Source organism: Malaclemys terrapin, chromosome 15, assembly GCF_027887155.1.
Source record: "Malaclemys terrapin pileata isolate rMalTer1 chromosome 15, rMalTer1.hap1, whole genome shotgun sequence".
In the NCBI taxonomy this organism is placed as follows: domain Eukaryota; kingdom Metazoa; phylum Chordata; order Testudines; family Emydidae; genus Malaclemys; species Malaclemys terrapin.
The window spans coordinates 29,522,512-29,544,736 of NC_071519.1; the positions used below are offsets into that span (position 1 = coordinate 29,522,512).

Here is a 22,225-nt window from a genome sequence, read left to right on the forward strand (position 1 = left end):
GCTCCTCCTTTATCCAGTGACAAGGATGATGATGAGGAAGGGAAAATCTACTCCTCCCATTGCTCTTCGCCTATACAGACGGCCACCAGACCGGGTCCACTAGAATAACATCAGTACCACCCAAGAGCTGAAACTCAAGGATGGTACAGACACCCCTGGATGCTGCCACAAATGTCATTCCCACCATAGTGGGCCTACTGGGACGCATGAGCAGCGTACCACCAACACTACCCTAAGCCTCCCAGTCCACACAGGGAGAGGTCAAGGCATTCTCCATCACCTTCAGTACCTCGACCCTCTGAATCCCTGGAAGAGGCAATCGAGAAACTGGAGGAGACTTCAGATCAGGAAGTCACTGTATCTGCCAGTTTTTCATCCTTCTCTGCGGATGAAACTATCATGCCCCCACCACCTACGATGGGGATGACTTTAAACAGTTCCAAGAACTGTTTAAGAGGATTGCAGACTCCTTGGGTATACCGCTGGAAGAAGTTGCAGAGTCCCAACATACGTTGTTGGACATCCTCCAAACTTCAACCTCTTCCAAGATTACTCCTCCAATAAATGAGGCTCTCATGGACCTAGCCAAGACTATCTGGCAAACCCTAGCAACAATTATGCCCACTTGCAAAAGAACAGATTAAAAATGATTATGTACCTTCCAAGAGAGTGGAATTTTTATTGTCGCACGCCATGAATGAACGGGGCAGACAACACCACTCCAGATCCACTCCATATAACGGAGTGGAAGAGATTGGATCTTTTTGGTCGTAAAACTTACTCCTCTGTGACCTTACAGTTCAGGATTGCAAACTTTGAAGCATTAATGGCCAAATACAATCACTCCAACTATTAAAAAATGTCTGAATTCATTGAACATATACCAGAAGAAGCTTCTATAGTCTTTCTATAGCTTTTAGCTTTAGCTTCTTCTAAGTTTTTCACCTCCCACTCAAGACTTGAGGAACCTGGATGATCGAACTCTAGACCTGAAAGACTTCTTAAAAATCTGTTTTACTTTTCACTATTTATGCTGTATTCTTTTTGCATTTCACTTAAATTGGATGGTAAAAATAGATTAGTCAGTTTCACATTTGTTTCTACTATCTTTCCTTTTCTGTTATTCATACAAACATGATACCATGGCATTTTGGGTTATTGGCATTTCAGAGTAAGATTTTGATCTGAATCTACATCCTTATATGTTACAGAATCTACATTTTGGGCCTAACTTCCCTGTCAACAACCTTTTTAGTAAATTTAGGCCAATTTATTTCATGAATGGTGCTTCATCTGATTTCGTATTTGAAGTATCATGCAAGAAACATGTTTAACTCAAATTGCAGGCACCAAAAAATAAAACAAAAGAAAAAAACCCCTTTGCATTCAAACTGAGGGCCTGATCCTGCAGCCCTTTGAAGGCAGTGGGATTGCTCACATAAAAGATCAACCCTTTGGTGACAGAATTATTCCACTGAATAAAGACAAAGGGCTTGATTTAGCAAAGTCTTGTTTAGCTTTAATTTCATGTTATGGGAAATAGTCTGGCACTTCCTTTTAAAATCAACTTGTGATTCATAGAATAGAGGCAAATGTTAGGGGATAAAATTAGTAGCTAGCATAAGTAAAATTCATCACAATCTCCTAAATGAATGACAAAAAAGAAAAACGAGGGAGAGGGAGGAGTGGAAAGCAGTTAAATTAGGGACTGGAGGGAAGCAAGGACAGTTACGGACAAAGGTAATGCAACTTTTAATTTTATGTTTGCCTCCTAGATATTGTTGTCATTGGCACATTAGAAATACATTTGGTAGATAGGTAAGTAGATAAAAGTAACATTAGCATGCCAAAAACATTGAGTCTTCTAATCTATCTACATATAATGTGCCCATCATGGGGGTATGCCCACAATATGAGTCTCAGAGCTCCCTATTTGAGGGGGCTGGGCATAATGGGGACCAAATTCATGGCTTTCTAGTGTAGAAAATACAATATTGACGTTTCCTGCCTCCTCCAGGTGTTGAATTAAAACCAACCAACCTTTCCATACTATTTTGTTTTTCAATAAAGAAAATTACAGGCAAAATGCACTCTGGACCTTTATAGAATTAAATAAGGACCCAGATATGGTTGGACTTTCTGAAGATCAGGCATTGTGTTCTATCTGTAGAGCTATATCAAATCTTTTGGGTAATTCATGTGGGTTTTATAATTTTCTGTTAAAGGTATGTGAGATACAAAGTGAGTGAGGTAATATCTTTTACTGGACCAATTTCTGTTGGTGAAAGAGACAAGCTTTTGAGCTACACGGAGTACGTCTTCAGCTGTTTGTTCTTTAGCTCTGTGTAGATCGAAAGTTTGTCTTTCGCCAACAGAAGTTGGTTCAGTAAAAGATGTTACTTCATCCACCTTGTTTCTTGAATATCCTGGGATCAACATGGCTACATACAACATGTTAAAATATGTTTTAAAACCTAAGAAGAAAAACACATTTCTTCAAAAACAATTATTTACTTGAAACTGTTGCAGTAGTTTCCAGATTGTGAATAAATAAAAAGCCGGAAAATCATGACTAAAGGAGGCTGTGCCCACAACTTACTCAGGTTGGTCTGTCTTTAACAAATTACAGTGCTCAGGTTTGTTTAAATAGTTAAGGTCCAAAATGTGACTGACACTTAAATTGTTATAACCTGCTGGAGAAGAAAATCCTAAATGACTATTTTTATTTTAAAATACAGTTTTTCAGTCTGTTTTTGGTCCTGCTACTTGTGTAATGAGATATTGAGGGAGCATTTAAAAGATTAAGCTAGGGTGATGCATAGGAATCAAAACTGCAGTGTAATCAAGGAAGTTTTCCTTTTGGGGGTAGATTTCTTGGCAAGTTTGTGTCCTGAATTCTTAGGTGAAATCCCCTTGTTTGGGACAGCGCAGAAATTTTTATGTCAAATTTAGAGATGTAGATTTTGTCCAGTATTTCCAAATTGAGAACAGGCTATCCTTGTGGAAAAGAATGAGGAGTACTTGTGGCACCGTAGAGTCTCTAAGGTGCCACAAGTACTCCTCGTTCTTTTTGCTGATACAGACTAACACGGCTACTACTCTGAAACTTGTGGAAAAGGTCACTCAAACAGCATCAGGGCTATAGATGTCTGAGGAAAGAAGTTTTAAGTTGTTTGTAAAATTTCCAGAAAGGTGAAACTGGGGATGTGATGGTTCCATTACCGTACTGCGCACAGTTGCATTATGGTATCAATAGAATCTCATGATTTATCGGATTAGCCACTCTTTCCCAAACGTGCAATGCATTGTTTTTTTCCACCATGACGACTGAGGGCAGCAAGGGCTCCAAGCTTCTTTCCTGTCTACAGACACTAATAATTTTCCAGCAAGTCAGAAGAAGAGTTAAGCAGAACAGTTACTCAGACATGTTGGCTCAAGTGCAAACCACTTTCAGGCCAAGTCTGTTCACTCAGTTAGCATTTGGAGTTGTCAGCTTCTCATAGCTATTATTTGGGACTAAGAATCAAATCTAAGTTGTCATTTAGGCTCCAATTTTAGCAAAGTACTTAAGCATTTGGCTAACCGTCAGCACACGGTAGCCTGGTTGAAGTCAGTCATGTGACTAAATTTAAGCATCTGTGTACGTGTTTGCAGGCTTGAGACCTTAAGTGACTTTCTTTGGGGGAGAAGGGCTGTAATAGCTATATTTATGTAGTTTTTACCCTTCTCCAACTAAACTAATATGCAATTTCTCCATCAACAGGTGATGGAGACCAAAAGCATGTTGTACCTTGTGACAGAATACGCCAAAAACGGAGAAATTTTCGGTAAGCAAGAGAATATTTTAATGTTAAAATATTAAATCATTTACTTCTGCGGGTTATTTCATCTTACTGGATCAGTTTTTATAAAATAAATACACACAGCCAACCTGTGGAACTCATTGCCAGGGGATATTGTGAAGGCCAGAAGACAACTGGGTTCAAAAAAGAATTAAATAAGTTAATGGAGAATCAGTCCTTCAATGGCTATTAGCCAAGGTGATCAGGGATGCATCCCCATGTTCTGGGTGTCTCAACATGATTTGATACGGTCTCGCATGATATTCTTATCGATAAACTAGGCAAATACAAATTAGATGGGGCTACTATAAGGTGGGTGCATAACTGGCTGGATAACCGTACTCAGAGAGTTGTTATTAATGGTTCCCAATCCTGCTGGAAAGGCGTAACGAGTGGGGTACCGCAGGGGTCTGTTTTGGGACCGGCTCTGTTCAATATCTTCATCAACGACTTAGATATTGGCATAGAAAGTACGCTTATTAAGTTTGCGGATGATACCAAACTGGGAGGGATTGCAACTACTTTGGAGGACAGGGTCATAATTCAAAATGATCTGGACAAATTGGAGAAATGGTCTGAGTTAAACAGGATGAAGTTTAACAAAGACAAATGCAAAGTGCTCCACTTAGGAAGGAAAAATCAATTTCACACATACAGAATGGGAAAAGACTGTCTAGGAAGGAGTACGGCAGAAAGGGATCTAGGGGTTATAGTGGACCACAAGCTAAATATGAGTCAACAGTGTGATGCTGTTGCAAAAAAAGCAAACATGATTCTGGGATGCATTAACAGGTGTGTCGTGAGCAAGACACGAGAAGTCATTCTTCCGCTCTACTCTGCTCTGGTTAGGCCTCAGCTGGAGTATTGTGTCCAGTTCTGGGCGCCGCATTTTAAAAAAGATGTGGAGAAATTGGAAAGGGTCCAAAGAAGAGCAACAAGAATGATTAAAGGTCTTGAGAACATGACCTATGAAGGAAGGCTGAAAGAACTGGGTTTGTTTAGTTTGGAAAAGAGAAGACTGAGAGGGGACATGATAGCAGTTTTCAGGTATCTAAAAGGGTGTCATAAGGAGGAGGGAGAGAACTTGTTCACCTTAGCCTCTAAGGATAGAACCAGAAACAATGGGTTTAAACTGCAGCAAGGGAGGTCTAGGTTGGACATTAGGAAAAAGTTCCTAACTGTCAGGGTGGTTAAACACTGGAACAAATTGCCTAGGGAGGTTGTGGAATCTCCGTCTCTGGAGATATTTAAGAGTAGGTTAGATAAATGTCTATCAGGGATGGTCTAGACAGTATTTGATCCTGCCATGCGGGCAGGGGACTGGACTCGATGACCTCTCGAGGTCCCTTCCAGTCCTATAATCTATGAATCTATAAAACTGCCAGAAGCTGGGACTGGATAACTGGGGGTGGATCACTTGATAATTGGTCTGTTCTATTCATTCCCTTTGAAGCATCGGGCACTGGCCACTTTTGGAAGACAGGATATTGGGCTAGATGGACCATTGGTCTGACCCAGTATGGCCGTTCTTGTGTAAATTGAAGCCTCAGGGACATTTATACTGTAGCGCACACTTTCTCATTTATCTGCCACGGAAAAGCTGAGACACTAATTGAAACTGTTTTCCTCATTTTATTAATTGAAATACAAAAATATTTCTTAAAAATGTAAACGCTTAATGTAAGGTTTAACAAAATTCTGTTAAGGAAATGTGGTGTCCTTCTAGCAGAGTTGATTGTATATTAAAAAGCAATGTAGATTCATAGATTCCAAGATTGGAGGGACTGTTGTGATCATCTAATATGACCCCCTGTATAACACAAAATAATTCCTAGAGTCACTCTTCTTTAGAAAAGCATCCGATCTTGATTTAAAAAATCACAGTGATGGAGAATCCACCATGGCCCTTGATAAATTGTTCCAAATGGTTAATGACCCTCACTGTTAAACATTTACGCCTTATTTCTAGTCTGAATTTGTTTCGTTTCAGCTTTGAGCCTTTGGATCGTGCTCTACCTTTCTTTGCTAGATTGAAGAGCCTATTACTAAATAATTGTTCCCCACTTGGGTACATGTAGACTGTAACCAAGTCACCCCTTCACTTTCTTTTTGTTAAGCTAAATAGCTTGAGCTCCTGGAGTCTGCTACTATAAGGCATGTTTTCTAATCCTTCAGTCATTGTTGTGACTCTTCTCTGAACCTGCCCCAGTTTGTCAATATCGTTTTTGAATTGTGGGCACCAGAACTGGACACAATATTTCAGAAACAGTTGCAACAGTGCCAAATACACAGTTATAATAACTTCTGTACTCGAGATTCTCCTGGTTGCATTAGCTCTTGGAGTGTGGGCCGAAATCTGATCTCATTTACAATGATGTAACTCAGTTGAAGACGAAGTTATCAGATTTACACCAGTGTAATGGAGATCAGGATCTGGGTTTACGCTTCCTACATAACATGCTAGATGTTCTTCTGTCACAATGAATAGTGGCCCAAACCATATTTCAGGTAAGCTAAAGCACTCTTGTTTCTAGCCTTTTTCAGTCATCAGACTTACTTTTTTAACGTGGCTCCTATGGGGAGTGTTTATTCCTAGCTGCTCAGAGTCACTCTACAATAAATTCTGGTAAGTTTAGCTAACATGAACCTGACCTTGTTTCAGTTTTGTCTTTGAGCACTGAAATTGGAGCAGGGACAAGATTTTCATAATAAATTCAAATGAAATTTGGCATTTTGCTTGTTGTGATATTTTAAAGAGAGTTGTTTTGCTTCTGTTGGTCTCCGAAGACTGTAACCATGAAGAAAGGCTGAATAAAGAAGTCACCTCGATGCATCTGAGTCCCAAGTTGTATGCTCTCCAAGTGATGACATCTTGGCAGAAGGAACGTGCAGACTTACCTTTCCTTTTTGATCATTTTAAAACTAGTAGTTAGTGAAAAACTTTGGCCCAGAAATTATTTTTATGTGTGCACTACAGAGGGCAGGGTAATTTTTAGATGCTGGGACTTAGTAGTTCTGGCTATATAGAAGGGAAGAAAGGGTAAACATAGTAGTATTGACCTCTCGCCATCAGATTTGCAACCATAATAGATAATGAGCCCGGGCTTTATGCAACAAGAGTCAAAGGTTTGCTCTTTGAAGTTACCTGAGAAGAAAAGCATTCCTCCCAAAAGAAATGACCTTATACTGTTCTCTTTATCATGAGGGAATAGTTGACATTTCACAAGACACCTCTGGGGCATCTACTGTCATTTTCCCCATTACCAATTATTGCTGCCTTTATATAGCTAAGAAAAAGACTTTGGATAGAGATTGGCCTTATGCTTTCTTACCGTAGTTTCTATTCTTCTGTTATTTTCCAGTCTGAGAATTTTGCTATTGAAAGAACCATAATATGCCGAGAGGCTCTGTCATGACACATGGTTACGTAGAAGGCAGTGTTTCCTCTGGGCCCCACAGGCTGTTTGCTGTTCTGGCCTTGCCAGTTTTCACTGGTGGGATCAGAAAGCAATTCTGTCATATCAGAATCTTCCAATGAACAGAATTCCCTTTGCAGCAAATAAAACTGAGTGAGAACTGTGAAGTAGAATTTTGGAGTATGGAGCCTCCTGAGCAGTTCTCACACAGGTATTTCGTATCTCACACAGGTGTCTGGCCTTTGCCTGGCAGAACATTCCTGCAAGGTGTTCCTTCCACAGTGGTAGTAATAAAGAACTTCCATCATTTCATTAGGATAACAAGATGTGAAGGAAGCTTTTTCTCATCTTCCGAACATTTGGAAACATTTCAAAGGGAGATGAATTCAATGTCTAACAAAGGTCTCTAGTTGTCTATGAACATGACAAGAGGTGGAGGATTGGGAGCTTCATTTTTAAGTTGTTATAGGATTGTGAAAAAGAAAGGGTTTTCTAAAGACACTCACATTTCTGGATATATTTGCCATGGTTGTGGATGTCCTCAGATGGGGTGAAAAAACTCAGGAAATCACAGTGTGGTCTCTTAACAGTTTGAGAGCTCAAACAATTAACAGGCAGTCAGCAGATTCCAGGCCAGTAATTAAATTACTGAGGGTTTTTGTTTCCATATCTTTGCTTGTTGATGTACTCTCTATTTGCAAGCCAAGTATGTGCTTGTGGTTTTTGCCTCAAAATATTGATTCTCTCGTTTTCAGTGGTGGCATTTTAGGTGGCTGGCACTGGAAACTGAAGATGGGCCACCTTCAGTCCACAGAACTTTTGGACATTTGGCTGCTAACAGCACAAGAATATCCAATAAGTGGCTGCCCATAGCACATGATGGTCTCAGCCCCAAAACCTGATACGTGTAGCCTAACAGAGAATAAAGATTTACATTCAGTATTCCAGTATAGTGGTGGGTTGGCCTGTTGCCTCACAGATGCAGTGGGGATGACTTAAGACTTGTCTACACTTTAAATGCTACAGTGGCAACGGCACTGCTGTGGTTCTTCAGTGTAGATACTACTATACGGGATGGGAGGGGTTCTCCTGGCAACGTAGGAATCCACCTCCTCAAGAGGCGGTATCTAGGTCTGTCGACCTAGTGTTATGTACACCTGGGGTTGGTTAGACTTAACTGTTTGTGGATTTTGCACACCTCTGAGTGATGTAGCTGGGTCGATCTAACTTTTCAGTGTAGACCAGACCTTGGGCTTGTTAAATCCTTTCTAATCGCTGAAGATTTGGGCTGTCCTAAAATGACAGATGCCTGACAATAGACTAAGGAGAGCACTCATCACGCATTGGGTCTTTAGGGCCCGTCTGGCAGTCTTGGGTGATAATGTAACACAGCTGTGCTTGGTTCTGGCCTTTTAGAGGTCTTCAGAGTACTCGGTCCAAATAGGCTACTCTCGGTTATCAACATTTCGGTGTAATGAGGGTTTAGATTTGCCAGTCTGCAGGTATCAGAAAGAACAAGGGCTATTCCTGTGCAAACAAGATGATGCTGTCACTCAGCTAGTCTATTTCCAGTCACCTTTAAATATATCTATTAAAATAGTGCTCCCAGAGGTCTTAAAAGATTTAGCACAGGTAGAATTTAACCTTGCAGATTTTGGCATCCTTTTCTCTTGGGTTTCTGTATATTACCCTAAACTGTTGGGAATATTTGAGTATAGGCTTAGTTACATTAGCAACTTTGTAGATGCAAGAGTTAATGGGTTCAGAAAGGAAATAGGGTGAGAATGAGACCTTTTCTATTTGGCTGTGCTTCCACAATAGCAGGATGGTGTGTGGTCTTGGTTGTGACGGGATATGATCAGCATTTAGAGTTCTGATCTGTTGGAATGGAAGAAGATTCCTGGATGGAGAGGTCAGCCTGCTGGAAAAGATGGAACTAATATTTTTTGTTTGTGATTTGGAAATGTGGCTTTTCTTAAGCAATGATCGTTGTTGAAATATAACCATGTTGTATATATCAGTCTGTGCACCTTGTCTTCTTGTAATTGGTGTGAGATTGTTTAGTGCCTAATGAACAGGGAACAGGATTGGGGAGATTTAGGATTGCAAAACATAAACTGAATGTTTAAAGTAGGCTGTCTGGGTACATGAAAATGGAATTAGATGCACCTTAGATAAGGATTTCTAAATCTTCTTATAAAACTTTTTTTTAAAATAGTGTTTGATGGCAATCTGGGGTGATGTGCCAGTATATTCTAGGGGCTGGAGTTCACATCTTTCTTAGGGCACAGCTGAAAATATGTTTTGTGAGCTCCACCACAGTCCCTACTAGATATTGGTTCATATCACAAAACCAGTCTAATTTTGGCATGGCTAATGGGCCCTGCCATAGAAAGGGCCTTGTCTGGAATAGCAAGAGGCAGGGAGGGCTGCAGGTCAGGATTTAAGTGCGTTAGTAAAGCTGCGTGGAAGGCTATAGGATTTTACATTTTCCGTGCTTTTTATTTATCATGAAAATTCCAGATTAATAAACATCTCTTCCCCTCTGGCAGAGGTCATGAGTTAAGGTCCCCACACAGCATTGTGAAATTGATCCTATTGTTTTACTGGTTCTGGTTATACATCCTGCTGGATGACCATGCACTATTACACCTCCAGGAAATATTTACATTCAAGTCTCATGCTTAACCCTAGTAGATGGTATTCAGCGGTACTTAGTATTGTTCAGCACCAATATGATAGGGGATTCTGTAATTGGCTTTAGCCCCCAGTTCTTAACACTACCCTAACCTGCTTACTAGAAAAGCCTGTTAGTGTGATTATTAGCCATCCGAGGCCAGGTTTACACTCAAAAGTTAAGTTGACACAGCTATGTCATTCAGGGGTGTGCAAGATCCATACCCCTGAACGATGAGTTAAGTTAACCTAACCCCCGTGTACACCACACTAGGTGGATGGGAGAATTATTCCACTGACCTAGCTTGGGAAGGTGGATTAATTATACCAATTGGAGAAACCCTCCAGTCACTGTAGTGAGTGTTTACACTGAAGCTCTACAGCAGCTCAGCTGCAGCGCCTTGCAGGTGTGCCACTGCAGTGTTTCAAGTGTAGACAAGCTCTGCAACTTTTCATCACTTGCACCTGTGCAAACTGGGTATAAAATGCTACCATTCTGATCTGGTAGCATTTGACACCTCCTTTGCACTGGAGTAAATGACTACACAAGCTGCAAGGCAATGGAGAATGAGGCCCAATGTTTCTGAAGCTTCAGAAGGAAGAGATCAGGAGGGCAGAGAAGGCGTTTGCTGACTCTCGGAATCTGTAGCCACTAGGTTTATTGAGCAATTTGTCAGATTGTCGCTCTTCAGTGTGTCTCAGAAACTTTAAAACATTTGCATTAAAGCTTTTGTTCAGTCCTCATGTTGCAAGATGGGGAAACAAGGGAGACCCCAGAGTCCTGAAGCTAACCCCTTATTGCACTCTTGCAATCGCATAAATGATTCCCAGGCTCTTTTCTTGTTCTGTGCTGTCATAGCACTTAGTTACTGTGTTTGTGGGAACCATAGAAAACCTTAGAATGGATGGTAGGTAATCTGTGCCTACTACGTTAGGGTTCTCATCCAGATTGTGGCTCTGAGCATTACTACACTATATATTAAATAATTGTCAGAGCTCTGAAAGAGTGGCAGACACATGAGACCTTACTGTGACATTACCAGCCAGTTATCTTTGGGTCATTATGTCCTCAGTGACCTCTCTGTGTACACAAGTCCCCTGTGAGACCTGTTCTGTACAGAGTTGAGATCTCGTCCTTCAGCAAGTAGGCTGTTGCATCAATGCTACCTGCTTCTGTGAAGAAGGCAGGGGTAAAGTTCACTCCAGTAGCAACAGACTGAACTTTTTCCATAATAAATTAATTATAGCAGTCCCCCCCCCTTTTTTTTTAAACTAGGTTTTTACTACCAAGTGAGGTTACAGAGAGGAAACATACAGAACATAACATCAATTAGATCTTTAAATGCAGCACTTCTAAGCTATATTAGCACATTACACTTATTTATAGTACAGTGTGTTACCTCTCAAAGAATGGCTGAAAGCTGCCTTCTCTTGACTCCCATGTGTGCAGTGAGTCGCTCTGGCAGGAATGTATTGGTCTAGCCCAGAGACTGGTTAGTTGTTCCTAAATTTTGAGAATCAGGAAAGGGGAATCGGACATAATATTCATTGTGCCATTTCCTTAAGTTTATAAAGAATGTTATCCCATTTACAAACACTGTTCATTAGCACAGGCCTGTTTGCTATAGGATCCTCTGACCTCGGAAATATTTCTGGGAATATCCAGTCAAGGAGGGGAGATTCTGCTCCTCTAACCTTCTAAACAATTCCTGTGCCCCTTCCCCCCCCCAAAATCTTACACAGCACCACAGAGCTGTTGTGCAGTTGAGATGTGATCATTCCTGCTACACAAACTGGCTACCTACACTTCGTGATTTCATAAGGAATTTTTATTCAGAATTTTAGAACAAGTAATTCATGCCATCTGTGTTAGGGGCCTGATTCATCTCCACGGAAATCAATGAGACAATGTACATTGACTTAATTGGGGGTGAATGATGCCCTAAATGCTGTTTGTTTCAATAAGCCTGGACTCTCTACATAGCTAGATTGTATTTGCTAATGGAAATCTTCTGCAATTATCATTCCTGTAACCTTCCTATAATCTTGACGATGCAGAAAGAAAGTTCATAGAACAGCGTACGTTGGGAGTGAAATTATTTGACTCCTTACTCCTCATAGAAATTACAGTAAGTGCTGTGTGTGTCCGGCACTTAGCAGGTCTAAAAGACAGGTCTCTTGGTGGTGGTAAGAAGAATTCAGTGTGGATATTTTTATTATTATTGTATAAAGTTTGATCATTTTCTGAAGTTAAAGTCTTTATAAAGATAAAATTGTAAATATCTGGTAACAGATCATTCTTGATGATAGATTTAAAACAAAAGAATATCATCTTAATATTCCCAAATGTTAGTTTAGATAGGCAGAAAATCATTTTATATTTATGTATGGCTCTTTCTCTGTCCTTCTAAAGTGTCAATAACTATGGTATTTGAGCAACTAATTCATCTTGTCCCAGAGTATTTTTGTAAGTGCATCCGACTAGAGAGAGTTTGGAAGGACTTTGCTGTTAGAATGACCTCTTATTTGTGTTTTTTGTAGTTCTGTAGTGTATTGGAGCTTTTTGTCCACATCATCCTAGGGGAATAAAACACACATTGACTCAATTTTTTGTTGTTGTAAATATATTCTAGGTAGTTAACTGAGTAACATGCTTAAAAAAAACCTGACATTGCCTGGAGCCTGCTGAGTGGGCAGCCCCTTTACTCTGCCCCCAGGTGACATTATGAGGGCCAAGGAGGCTGTGTGTGAAACCCCAGCTATCTCTAAATCTTCCCCTACCATGCTTCCTGAATCCTGCTTTTAGACTTGTAGGTCGTTAAATTGTTTGTTTCATTGTTTTGGTGATTTTTTTTTTCTCTTTCTTTCTTAGACACAGGGAAATGTAGGTGTTTAGGAATATTTCAGGTGAAATTCAGGCCTTAGTTGGTTGACTGTCAGGAATTTCTTTGGATTTAGAAGTCTATCTCTATACCCGGCATGTCCCAGGATTTATGGACTCAAATTTTGGAATTAAAAATGCATTCAGTTTAAGAAGGTCATTTAGCCCAAACAACCAAGAATAGAGCTTAATTAGAATGTCTCTTGGAAGCATTGTGATGGTATGCTGATGGACATTATTATAATAAGAAACTAGATAGACGTATATTTTCCATGGAATTCCTATGACATCTAAGAGGACATTGAGAGTAAGAGTTTCCTTGCATTTTACTGTTTCCCTCATAATCTCCCTCTGCATCTTCTGTATTGGAGACAGTCTGTTGTGCAGATAGCTCAGGTTCACGTACAATTTTTAGTTCTAACCCCAAGATTTGTCTGGAAAAAGTATTTGCAGTGATTCTGGGATTAGAATTAAAGTTGTATACTTTAGGGGTTTGGTATTTTTGTTTGTTTCTCCCATTAGTTTTGAACTTTTAATCAAAAATATTCACTATTGATTCACTAAAGATTCTGCTGCTGTGCCCTCAGTTGCAACAGCTCAACCACTTTCGATTATTGCCATTTCCATAGACATATTTACTGGTCAGGAGAGATTGATATATGTGTAAGGGAAAAAAAGAGGTGGTGATCTTTAGAAATGAGCACAGAGCAAAGAATATCTCTTTCCTCATGTGGCCAAGGCTACCTAAGCTTGTAGAAAGAAACTGATGGGCTGTTTTTTCCATGGTGATGGTTGTCTCTGAGTTTTAATGTCTGTCATATTTCCTGCAAAATTGTGACTCTACAAAGAAGATCTGTATTTTTATTACAGTGAAACAAAGGCTTTTTTGGTCTACTAGATATATATTAAAGGATTTGTAAATGGGTTAGAGGCCTTTAACACTCAATTTATCTGATTCTCCATAACCTAACTTGTGAATTGTCTATCACTGTTTTTTCTTATTTGGGTATGTCTACCTATAAAATTATGTCAACCTAAGTTACGTCGAGGATCAGCCATCATAGTAATTACATCGCTTTTGCATGTCCACACTAAGTTCCTTGTGTCGGTGGTGCACGTCCTCACCAGAAGCACTTGTACTGATTTAACTGTCAGTATGGGACATTGTGGGATGGTTTCTGAAAGCCAGCAACGGTCAATGTAAGCAACACAGTGTCTGCACTTACACTGCGTTGACCTTACTATGTCGACCTAAGTGCTACGCCTCTCACAGAGGTGGAGTTATTAAGTTGGCATAGCACGTGAGTTACATTGATGGGAACAAGATTTTATTGTTGATGCATACAGAGTTAGATCACTTTAAGTTGCCTTACGTCAATTTAACTCTGTAGCGTAGACCAGGGCTGCTTGTGTAAAGTAATAGAATTATGCCTTTAGATGCATTATTGAAAGTTTAATATTGTTTACATTTATAGTTTTTTTCCTTAGTTCAACTTTTTCTGAGTATTTATGCCTTAGGAGTTATTGAGGCCGTCTATTAGGTGATGGAATTTTTCAGTGATGATTGGAATTTCTATATGGAAATGTTTTTTTCTCTTATTCTGAATATTTTTGTAGTTGTTTTGGTGACTACTTTTTTGTGTCATAGAAACATGTTGAGGTTCCAAAGGGAGAAAAAAAATGGTTCCCTGCTGTTTAGTTCTGCAGGTTGCCAGACACAAAAAAATTCACTATACTGATAAGATGCTATGTAAGAGAGTGGTTTATTTACTAATGACAAACAAAAAACTAGTACCAAAAACTTTGTTCTGTGTTTGTACAGCACCTAGCACCATGTTGTCTTGGCCCATGACTGTGGCTCCTAGGCAGTACCTCAGAACAGATTCATAATTGAAGGAACAAAGAGAGGAAGATTACCATCGTGCAGGGGTTGGCAACCTTTCAGAAGTGATGTGCCGAGTCTTCATTTATTCCCTCTAATTTAAGGTTTTGCGTGCCAGTAATACATTTTAACGTTTTAGAAGGTCTCTTTCTATAAGTCTATAATATAGAACTAAACTATTGTATGTAAAGTAAATAAGGTTTTTAAAATATTTAAGAAGCTTCATTTAAAATTAAATTAAAATGCAGAGCCTCCCAGACCAATGGCCAGGACCTGGGCAGTGTGAGTGCCACTGAAAATCAGCTTGCGTACCGCCTTCGGCATGCGTGCCGTAGGTTGCCTACCCCTGCCATAGCGTTTAAGACCACTAAGAAATAGAACAGAAATGAGATCAAGTTAAAACTAACTTGAGATCTAGAAAGTTCCTTGCTCATTATGGTTCATTGGTTGAGCTGTCGTCGTAGATGTTCTGAATAGAATGGGGTGTTTCCTAACAATGATATTTTTGCTTTGTTGTTAACACCATATCTTATATTCAACACCTAGGCATTTGCAGTCTTTACAGTCTCTTTCAGTCACGATAACACAGTTGGGGATGGTGAGGACCGCTTCATTGAAGCAGAACTTTTGTCTGACAGCACCAACAAGAAAAAATTTCACCCAGAAGCAATTAGAATAAAGTTCAGCTGTGATGTTGTGAACCTTGATGATTAGAGAATGGAGGAGTCAGAGGCTGAATGATTTTACTGTCTCTTGTGCTTAGCACAAGAGACTGAACTCACTAAAATTTACCAAGTCCATTCCAGTTGTCTGGGCTGTATTCTCTTTTCACCTTTAAATCCTTATCATTAGACTGCATGTGTCCGTGCCAGGGTGGCATGTGTCCAGAAGAACTCTTATGTAAAAGCAAAGAGGGAAAAAAAAAAGGCTGTTGTTTACACAAAAATCATCAGAGAATCAAATCAGATCTTTTCAGGTGAAAGCTTTTCCTTCTTTCTACCAAATGCTTTATTGGTTTGTATTAAACTCCCTTCTTCTAGACTAATAGCATGTGAAATAAATCCTGCTTTTTTCATGCTCTTGGATTACACACTAGCCCAGGGGTCGGCAGCCTCTGGCACGCGGCTCGCCAGGGTATTTACCTGCTGATGCAGCAGGTTCGGCCGATCGTGGCCCCCACTGGCCGCGGTTCGCTGTCCTGGTCCAATGGGGGCGGCGGGAAGCGACGCAGGCGAGGGATGTGCTGGCCGTGGCTTCCCGCCGCGCCCATTGGCCTGGGATGGCGAACTGCGGCCAGTGGGGGCCACGGTCGGCCAAACCTGCCGCATCAGCAGGTAAATAAAGTGGCCCGTCCCGTCAGGGTGCTTACCCTGGTGAGCCGCGTGCCTAATGTTGCCGACCCCTGCACTAGCACATAGTGGAGTGCTCTTTTGGGGCTCAGAATCCATAGCGTCTTGCAGGTTTCTAGCACTTAGCCATGGACATATAAACATTATCCTTTTGGAGTCCCATTTTTCTTAATCTGACTTGTCTTTTTTGTTGATGCTCCCTGCTCCTCACAATTTGACTGCACCAAAGCTGAGATTGAGTGGGTCTTTCAGGCAAGAACAGATTCCTTCAAAACTTTGTACTGCAGAATTAGTAACAAAATAACTTTTGATGACGTTATTTTACAAATCAGATTTTGTTGAAGATCCTTTAATTCCAACTCTTGAATGAGGTAGTATAAACTGTAAAGAAAATTCTTTAACTTGTCAGCAGCTGGCAGCTAGTAAGCATTCCCTTGTTCATTGTTTATCAGTATTGCGAATTCTCAGTATGAACATCCATCAGGTGCATCTCATTGAGATGCTTCGCAGCTCGGCTCAAAACATGTTGTGTAGTATTATACATTAGCTCATGGAGAGGATGATCTGATCTGATCTTTTTGGCCTGAAGTGAGTCTCCTGACTCTTCACTATAGACATCCAGAATTTTGCACACTTAGCAGCAGTTGTGAATATAGCTTCTGCCTGTTATGGTCTCCGCTGGAGGAATTCCTTCCAGAGCAAAATCTAGTCAGTTTAAGTGGTGGTACATTTTATAAGCTGGTAAGAGACAGAGACTCAGTCTTAAAAAAAATTGATTTCTGAGTAGGGAAAAGGCTTCAAGTATGTTTAATGTTTTACAGACCTACAAAGTGGGTTTTCAGCGACCACTTCTGCTGCATATTTGAGGTATTTTTACAGCTGCCTCTTCCCAACCCTCCACCAAATCCTGTGCCTGAAACTGAAGTTTCTAGGAATGCAGATATTTTTCCATCAACTGTTAATTACAGTGAAGCTGTTTTATAGGGACTGATTCACTAGTTCTGTTCATCAATGACCAATTGTTCTGTTTTGTATTTCAAGAATCCAGACTCTTGAAGCTAAAGCTGATTATTCAACCTAAAAATAAGCTAACCATTGAGCAGGGGGAGGGATTAAGGAATGTTTCTGAGGTCACTGTTATGTGGTTGGCTGCACTACTGCTAATGTAGCTCAACCAGTCTTGATTGTTGTGGTCTATCTTAGGTAGTCCCCACTACTAGAAAGGTTCATTGTATAGTTCAGGGGCTGCAAATGTGACCAAATCTCGTAGGATATTGAGACTGCCTAATTCTGTGATTTATGTCCAAGTTGGCATATAAATCCTACTGCATGAATCACTGTTGACAGGAACGTGATGCTTTTGGCCAAGGTTTAGTAGAACAGATTTTCATCCTTGCCCTCAGAAACTCTCGCAACAGTCGGCAGCTAGATTTTGTGTAGGACTTTTTTTTCTCAAACAAATAGCAATAGCATTATAGTTACTGTACCATTTTATTAATTTATCCTAAAGTATCAGCAAATTAGGGGCATTCAGACCCTCAGCCCTTCTACCTGTCTCTTGTGCTAGTAGATCTTCTTGCCTTATACCAGTATATTACCCCTTTATAATAAATTAAGAAATGACAAAGGAAAATATCTCATTGAAATATTTCTAAGGGCTGAGATTTTCAAAGGTGCCTATGAATGGTAGGTGCCTTGGGAGTTAGGCACTATACTTCCTTAGTCTCCTTTGAAAATCCCAGCTGAAGAGCACATATATGTGGGGGAGGGGGGAAGGATTTTTATTTTATTTATTTATTTATATATATAGATTTATTTTATATATAGATATAGATATAGATATAAAAACACTACTTGTCAGACCTGTGCCTCTACACAAGGAGAGTTTTACCAGTACTCCCATGCAGGTATTCTTGTACTGGTAGTGTTCTCCTAGTGTGGATGCAGCATTAGTGGCAAGGCTGTGCTTTGTACCAGTGTGGTAAACACCACCCCCACAAGCAAAACAAGCTATACCAGTGTCATTGTGCCTTAGTGGGTCACAACTGAGAATACTAAATTCAGGACAAACTGCTGAAAAATAGGGCAGACACCCCTTCCCAAAACTGGTGGTTATTCTCCCATAAGATATACCAAACCAGCGACAAAAGTAAAGGCAACAGCATGATTATTGGGTTTCTAATATCTAAAGGTTTATTTAGAAAAAGAAAGAAAGGTGAGAGTTAAAATTGGCTGACGGAATCAAATACATACAATAATTGCAAATGTCTTGGTTCAGGCTTGTAGCACTGATGGAATAAACTGCTGGCTTGTTAAGTCTCTGGTTGCTTCTAAATCATTGGAAGGTCCTCAGTCCTTTGGTTAGAATGCTCCCATTAGTATAAGTCCATAGTCCAGAGGTTGGAGCAAAAAAGAGGCAAAATGGAGATGTTTCCAGGGCCTTTTATAGCTTCTACCAAGTTGAAGGACCCCATTGTTTCAAACAAAGTCCTCTGCACAGCTTATGGAAAAATACAGGTAACGAGATGGACTTTGGAGTCACATGGGCAAGTCACATGTCTATGCCTGCTTCACTTAGTCATAGCAGAGGCCATTACCCATACTCTAGTTAGAATGTTCACATGAAAGTCCATCAGGTGTGGAAGGGCGTCTTCCATGGTCCATTGTGAGTTAAGTGTACCTTAATGGGCCATTTAACTTGAATAGTCCTTTCACAATGCGTGCAGGCTAAATACCTTGTGGGTATTACCACATGAGCCAACATTTGAAATACAGGTACATAGTTAATATTCATAACTTCAGATAACAAAAAGATACATGCATACAAATAGCATAATCATATCCAGCAAATCATAACTTTTCTATTGAGACCATACTTGACACACATTGTATAAGATTGGTTGCAATTATATATATCAGTGGTAGCAACAATGATCTACATGGTCATGTTTTAATCATATAATGTCACAACCAGTAAAAGCACATTTTTGCTGGATTAGCTGCATCTACACTAGGGGCTTCTGATGGCACAGTTTATATTGGTCAGGATCACATCCTTTCACAGTCCTGACCGATGTAGCTATGCCAGCAGAATTCTATTGTGTAGATGTAGTCAGAAAGACAGGTGTTCACATTGTTGTCTTGTCCCTAGTAGGTGGTCCCTCCAGGTTTTTGTTAGTGTCATGCTCTGTAGTAGCCTCATCTATACTATGAGGAAAATAGAAAGGTGCATAAACTCTGGCAAATGAAGTTTAAAAATATAATTAGGAAGGCCAAAAAACAATTTGAAGAACAGCTAGCCCAAAGACTCAAAAAGTAATAGCAACAAAAATTTTAAGTACATCAGAAGCAGGAAGCCTGCTAAAAAACCAATGGGGCCACTGGACAATAAAAATGCTAAAGGAGCACTCAAGGACAATAAGGCCATTGCAGAGAAACTAAACGAATTCTTTGCATCTGTCTTCACGGTTCAGGATGTGAGGGAGATTTCCAAACCTGAGCCATTCTTTTTAGGTGACAGATCTGAGGAACTGTCCCAGATTGAGGTGTCATTAGAGGAGGTTTTGGAACAAATTGATAAACTAAACAGTAATAAGTCACCAGGACCAGATGGTATTCACCCAAGAGTTCTGAAAGAACTTAAATGTGAAATTGCAGGACTACTAACTGTTATCTGTAACCTATCATTTAAATCAGCTTCTGTACCAAATGACTGGAGAATAGCTAATGTGACGCCAATTTTTAAAAAGGGCTCCAGAGATGACCCTGGCAATTACCGGCCGGTAAGCCTGACTTCAGTACCGGACAAACTGGTTGAAATTATCATAAAGAACAAAATTGTCAGATACATAGATGAACATAATTTGTTGGGGAATAGTCAACATGGTTTTTGTAAAGAGAAATCATGCCTCACCAATCTACTAGAATTCTTTGAGGGGGTCAACAAGCATGTGAACAAGGGGGATCTACTGGATATAGTGTGTTTAGATTTTCAGAATGCCTTTGACAAGGTCCCTCACCAAAGGCTCTTAAGCAAAGTACAAAAGGATCTCTCAAAAACTGGGCGACTGGGCAACAAAATGGCAGAAGAAACTCAGTGTTGATAAATGCAAGGTAATGCACACTGGAAAACATAATCCCAACTATACATATAAAATGATGGGGTCTAAATTAGCTGTTACCACTCAAGAAAGAGATCCTGGAGGCATTGTGGATAGTTCTCTGAAAACATCCACTCAGTGTGCAGCGGCAGTCAAAAAAGCTAACAAAATGTTGGGAATCATTAAGAAAGGCATAGATAATAAGACAGAAAATATCATATTGCCTCTATATAAATCCATGGTACACCCACATCTTGAATACTGCATGCAGATGTGGTCGCCCCATCTCCAAAAAGACTTGGAAAAGGTTCAGAAAAGGGCAAGAAAAATTATTAGGGGTATGGAATGGGTGCTGTATGAGGAGAGATTTATAAGACTGGGACTTTTCAGCTTGGAAAAGAGACGACTAAGGGGGGATATGATAGAGGTCTATAAAATCATGACTGGTGTGGAGAAAGTAAATAAGGAAGTGTTATATACTCCTTCTCATAACACAAGAACTAGGGGCCACCAACTGAAATTAATACGCAGCAGGTTTAAAACAAACCAAAGGAAGTATTTTTTCATACAACGCACAGTCAACCTGTGGAACTCCTTGTCAGAGGATGTTGTGAAGGCCAAGACTATAACAGGATTCAAAAAAGAACTAGATAAATTCATGGAGGATATGTCTATCAATGGCTATTAGTCAGGATGGGCAGGGATTGTCCTTAGCCTCTGTTTGCCGGAAGCTGGGAATGGGTGACAGGGGATGGATCACTTGATAATTACCTGTTCTGTTCATTCCCTCTGGGGCACCTGGCATTGGCCACTGTCAGAAGACAGGATACTGGGCTAGATGGACCTTTGGTCTGACCTAGTATGGCCGTTCTTATGGCTGTTCTGTGGTAAAATAGATTATTCTGTCCCCAAGGGCTGTTGATCCAACACCTCTCACCTGTACTCTTGCCAAAACAAAAACAAACAAGCCAAAAAACACCTATTGCATCATTGCAGCCAGTGTTTATATTTCTCTAAAGTGATTCCTTAGCTCTGAAATACCCATGTGACATGCCTGGGTACCTGCACTTTTTATTGAGTAACCTACTACTGAATTTGGACAGAGACTAATAAACATGTGGAAAATATTTCCCCAAGCGAAGCAGTAAAAAACTAGGAGTAGATGTAGAAACTAAATTTCTAAAATATGAATAGTGAAATACTCTTGAGTCATGAGTATGCAAATAAAAGAGAAGAGAACGTGACATCAGTAGCCCAGTGACCTTTATTTTTCTGAGCACTCCTATTTTAGATTATTAGAAAAACCTGGTAATTTATGCACAACTAAATCAGACTGACCTAAATTCTGTTCCTGATCTTGTGCTACTCATCAGGGAAACCCAGGTAAAGTTGTATTGTCCTGAAATTGAGCTTTCCTGGGATCAAGAAAGCCTGTTGTGTGTGATCCCTTTAGCCTGCAGATGACTAGACAGTAATGTGCAGATATTAGAGCCCTTGAGCATCTGCTTATACAGAGACAGAGAGCAGACATTGTCACCTAGAATATTTTAAAGAATGAGAATATAAGTAAGCTATAAAGAATTAAGTCAAAGGTCATGAACTCATTCATACTATAAATTCATTATTCTTACCTTTTAATTCAAAATTGGATCTTCCTAAAATACATGGACATTTCTTCAATATATTTTGACCTGAAATAAGTGTACAATTGATTCCTAGTCTCACAAGGAAGACTTTGAATAATAGTAAACTTCTGATGAGGGATTGTAACATTAACAAATTAACATAAATAGCTGACTTCTGTTCATTTCTTCACTTATGGTATTTCTTAGGCTCTAAGCAGTTAAAGTCATGGCCAGTCTTCTGTATGTAGCAGAGTTGAAAGACATGTTTATATCAGAGCCTGGTGATACATCAGTGGGTCTTACCCCTTATCATATAAATATTGCGCACAGTGTTCTGATCTGGGTGTCAGTAGGCGGTCTGCAGATTTAGCTAGAGAAAAATCATAGAATCTAGAATCATAGAAGTGTCTCCTGAATTCTTAAGTCATTTTTGTTCCATATTAACATAAGAAGG

The 22,225-nt window shown here is 39.9% G+C and overlaps 1 protein-coding gene across 1 annotated transcript in view; it reads left to right on the top strand.

Moving 5' to 3' along the window:
* The window catches only part of SIK2 (salt inducible kinase 2), a 104,356-nt gene that overhangs the window by 17,186 nt on the left and 64,945 nt on the right, over positions 1-22,225 (top strand). Inside the window, exon 3 of the mRNA XM_054004873.1 lies at positions 3,764-3,827. Coding sequence (XP_053860848.1) covers positions 3,764-3,827 — 64 coding nt within the window. The remainder of the gene's footprint in view (positions 1-3,763; positions 3,828-22,225) is intronic.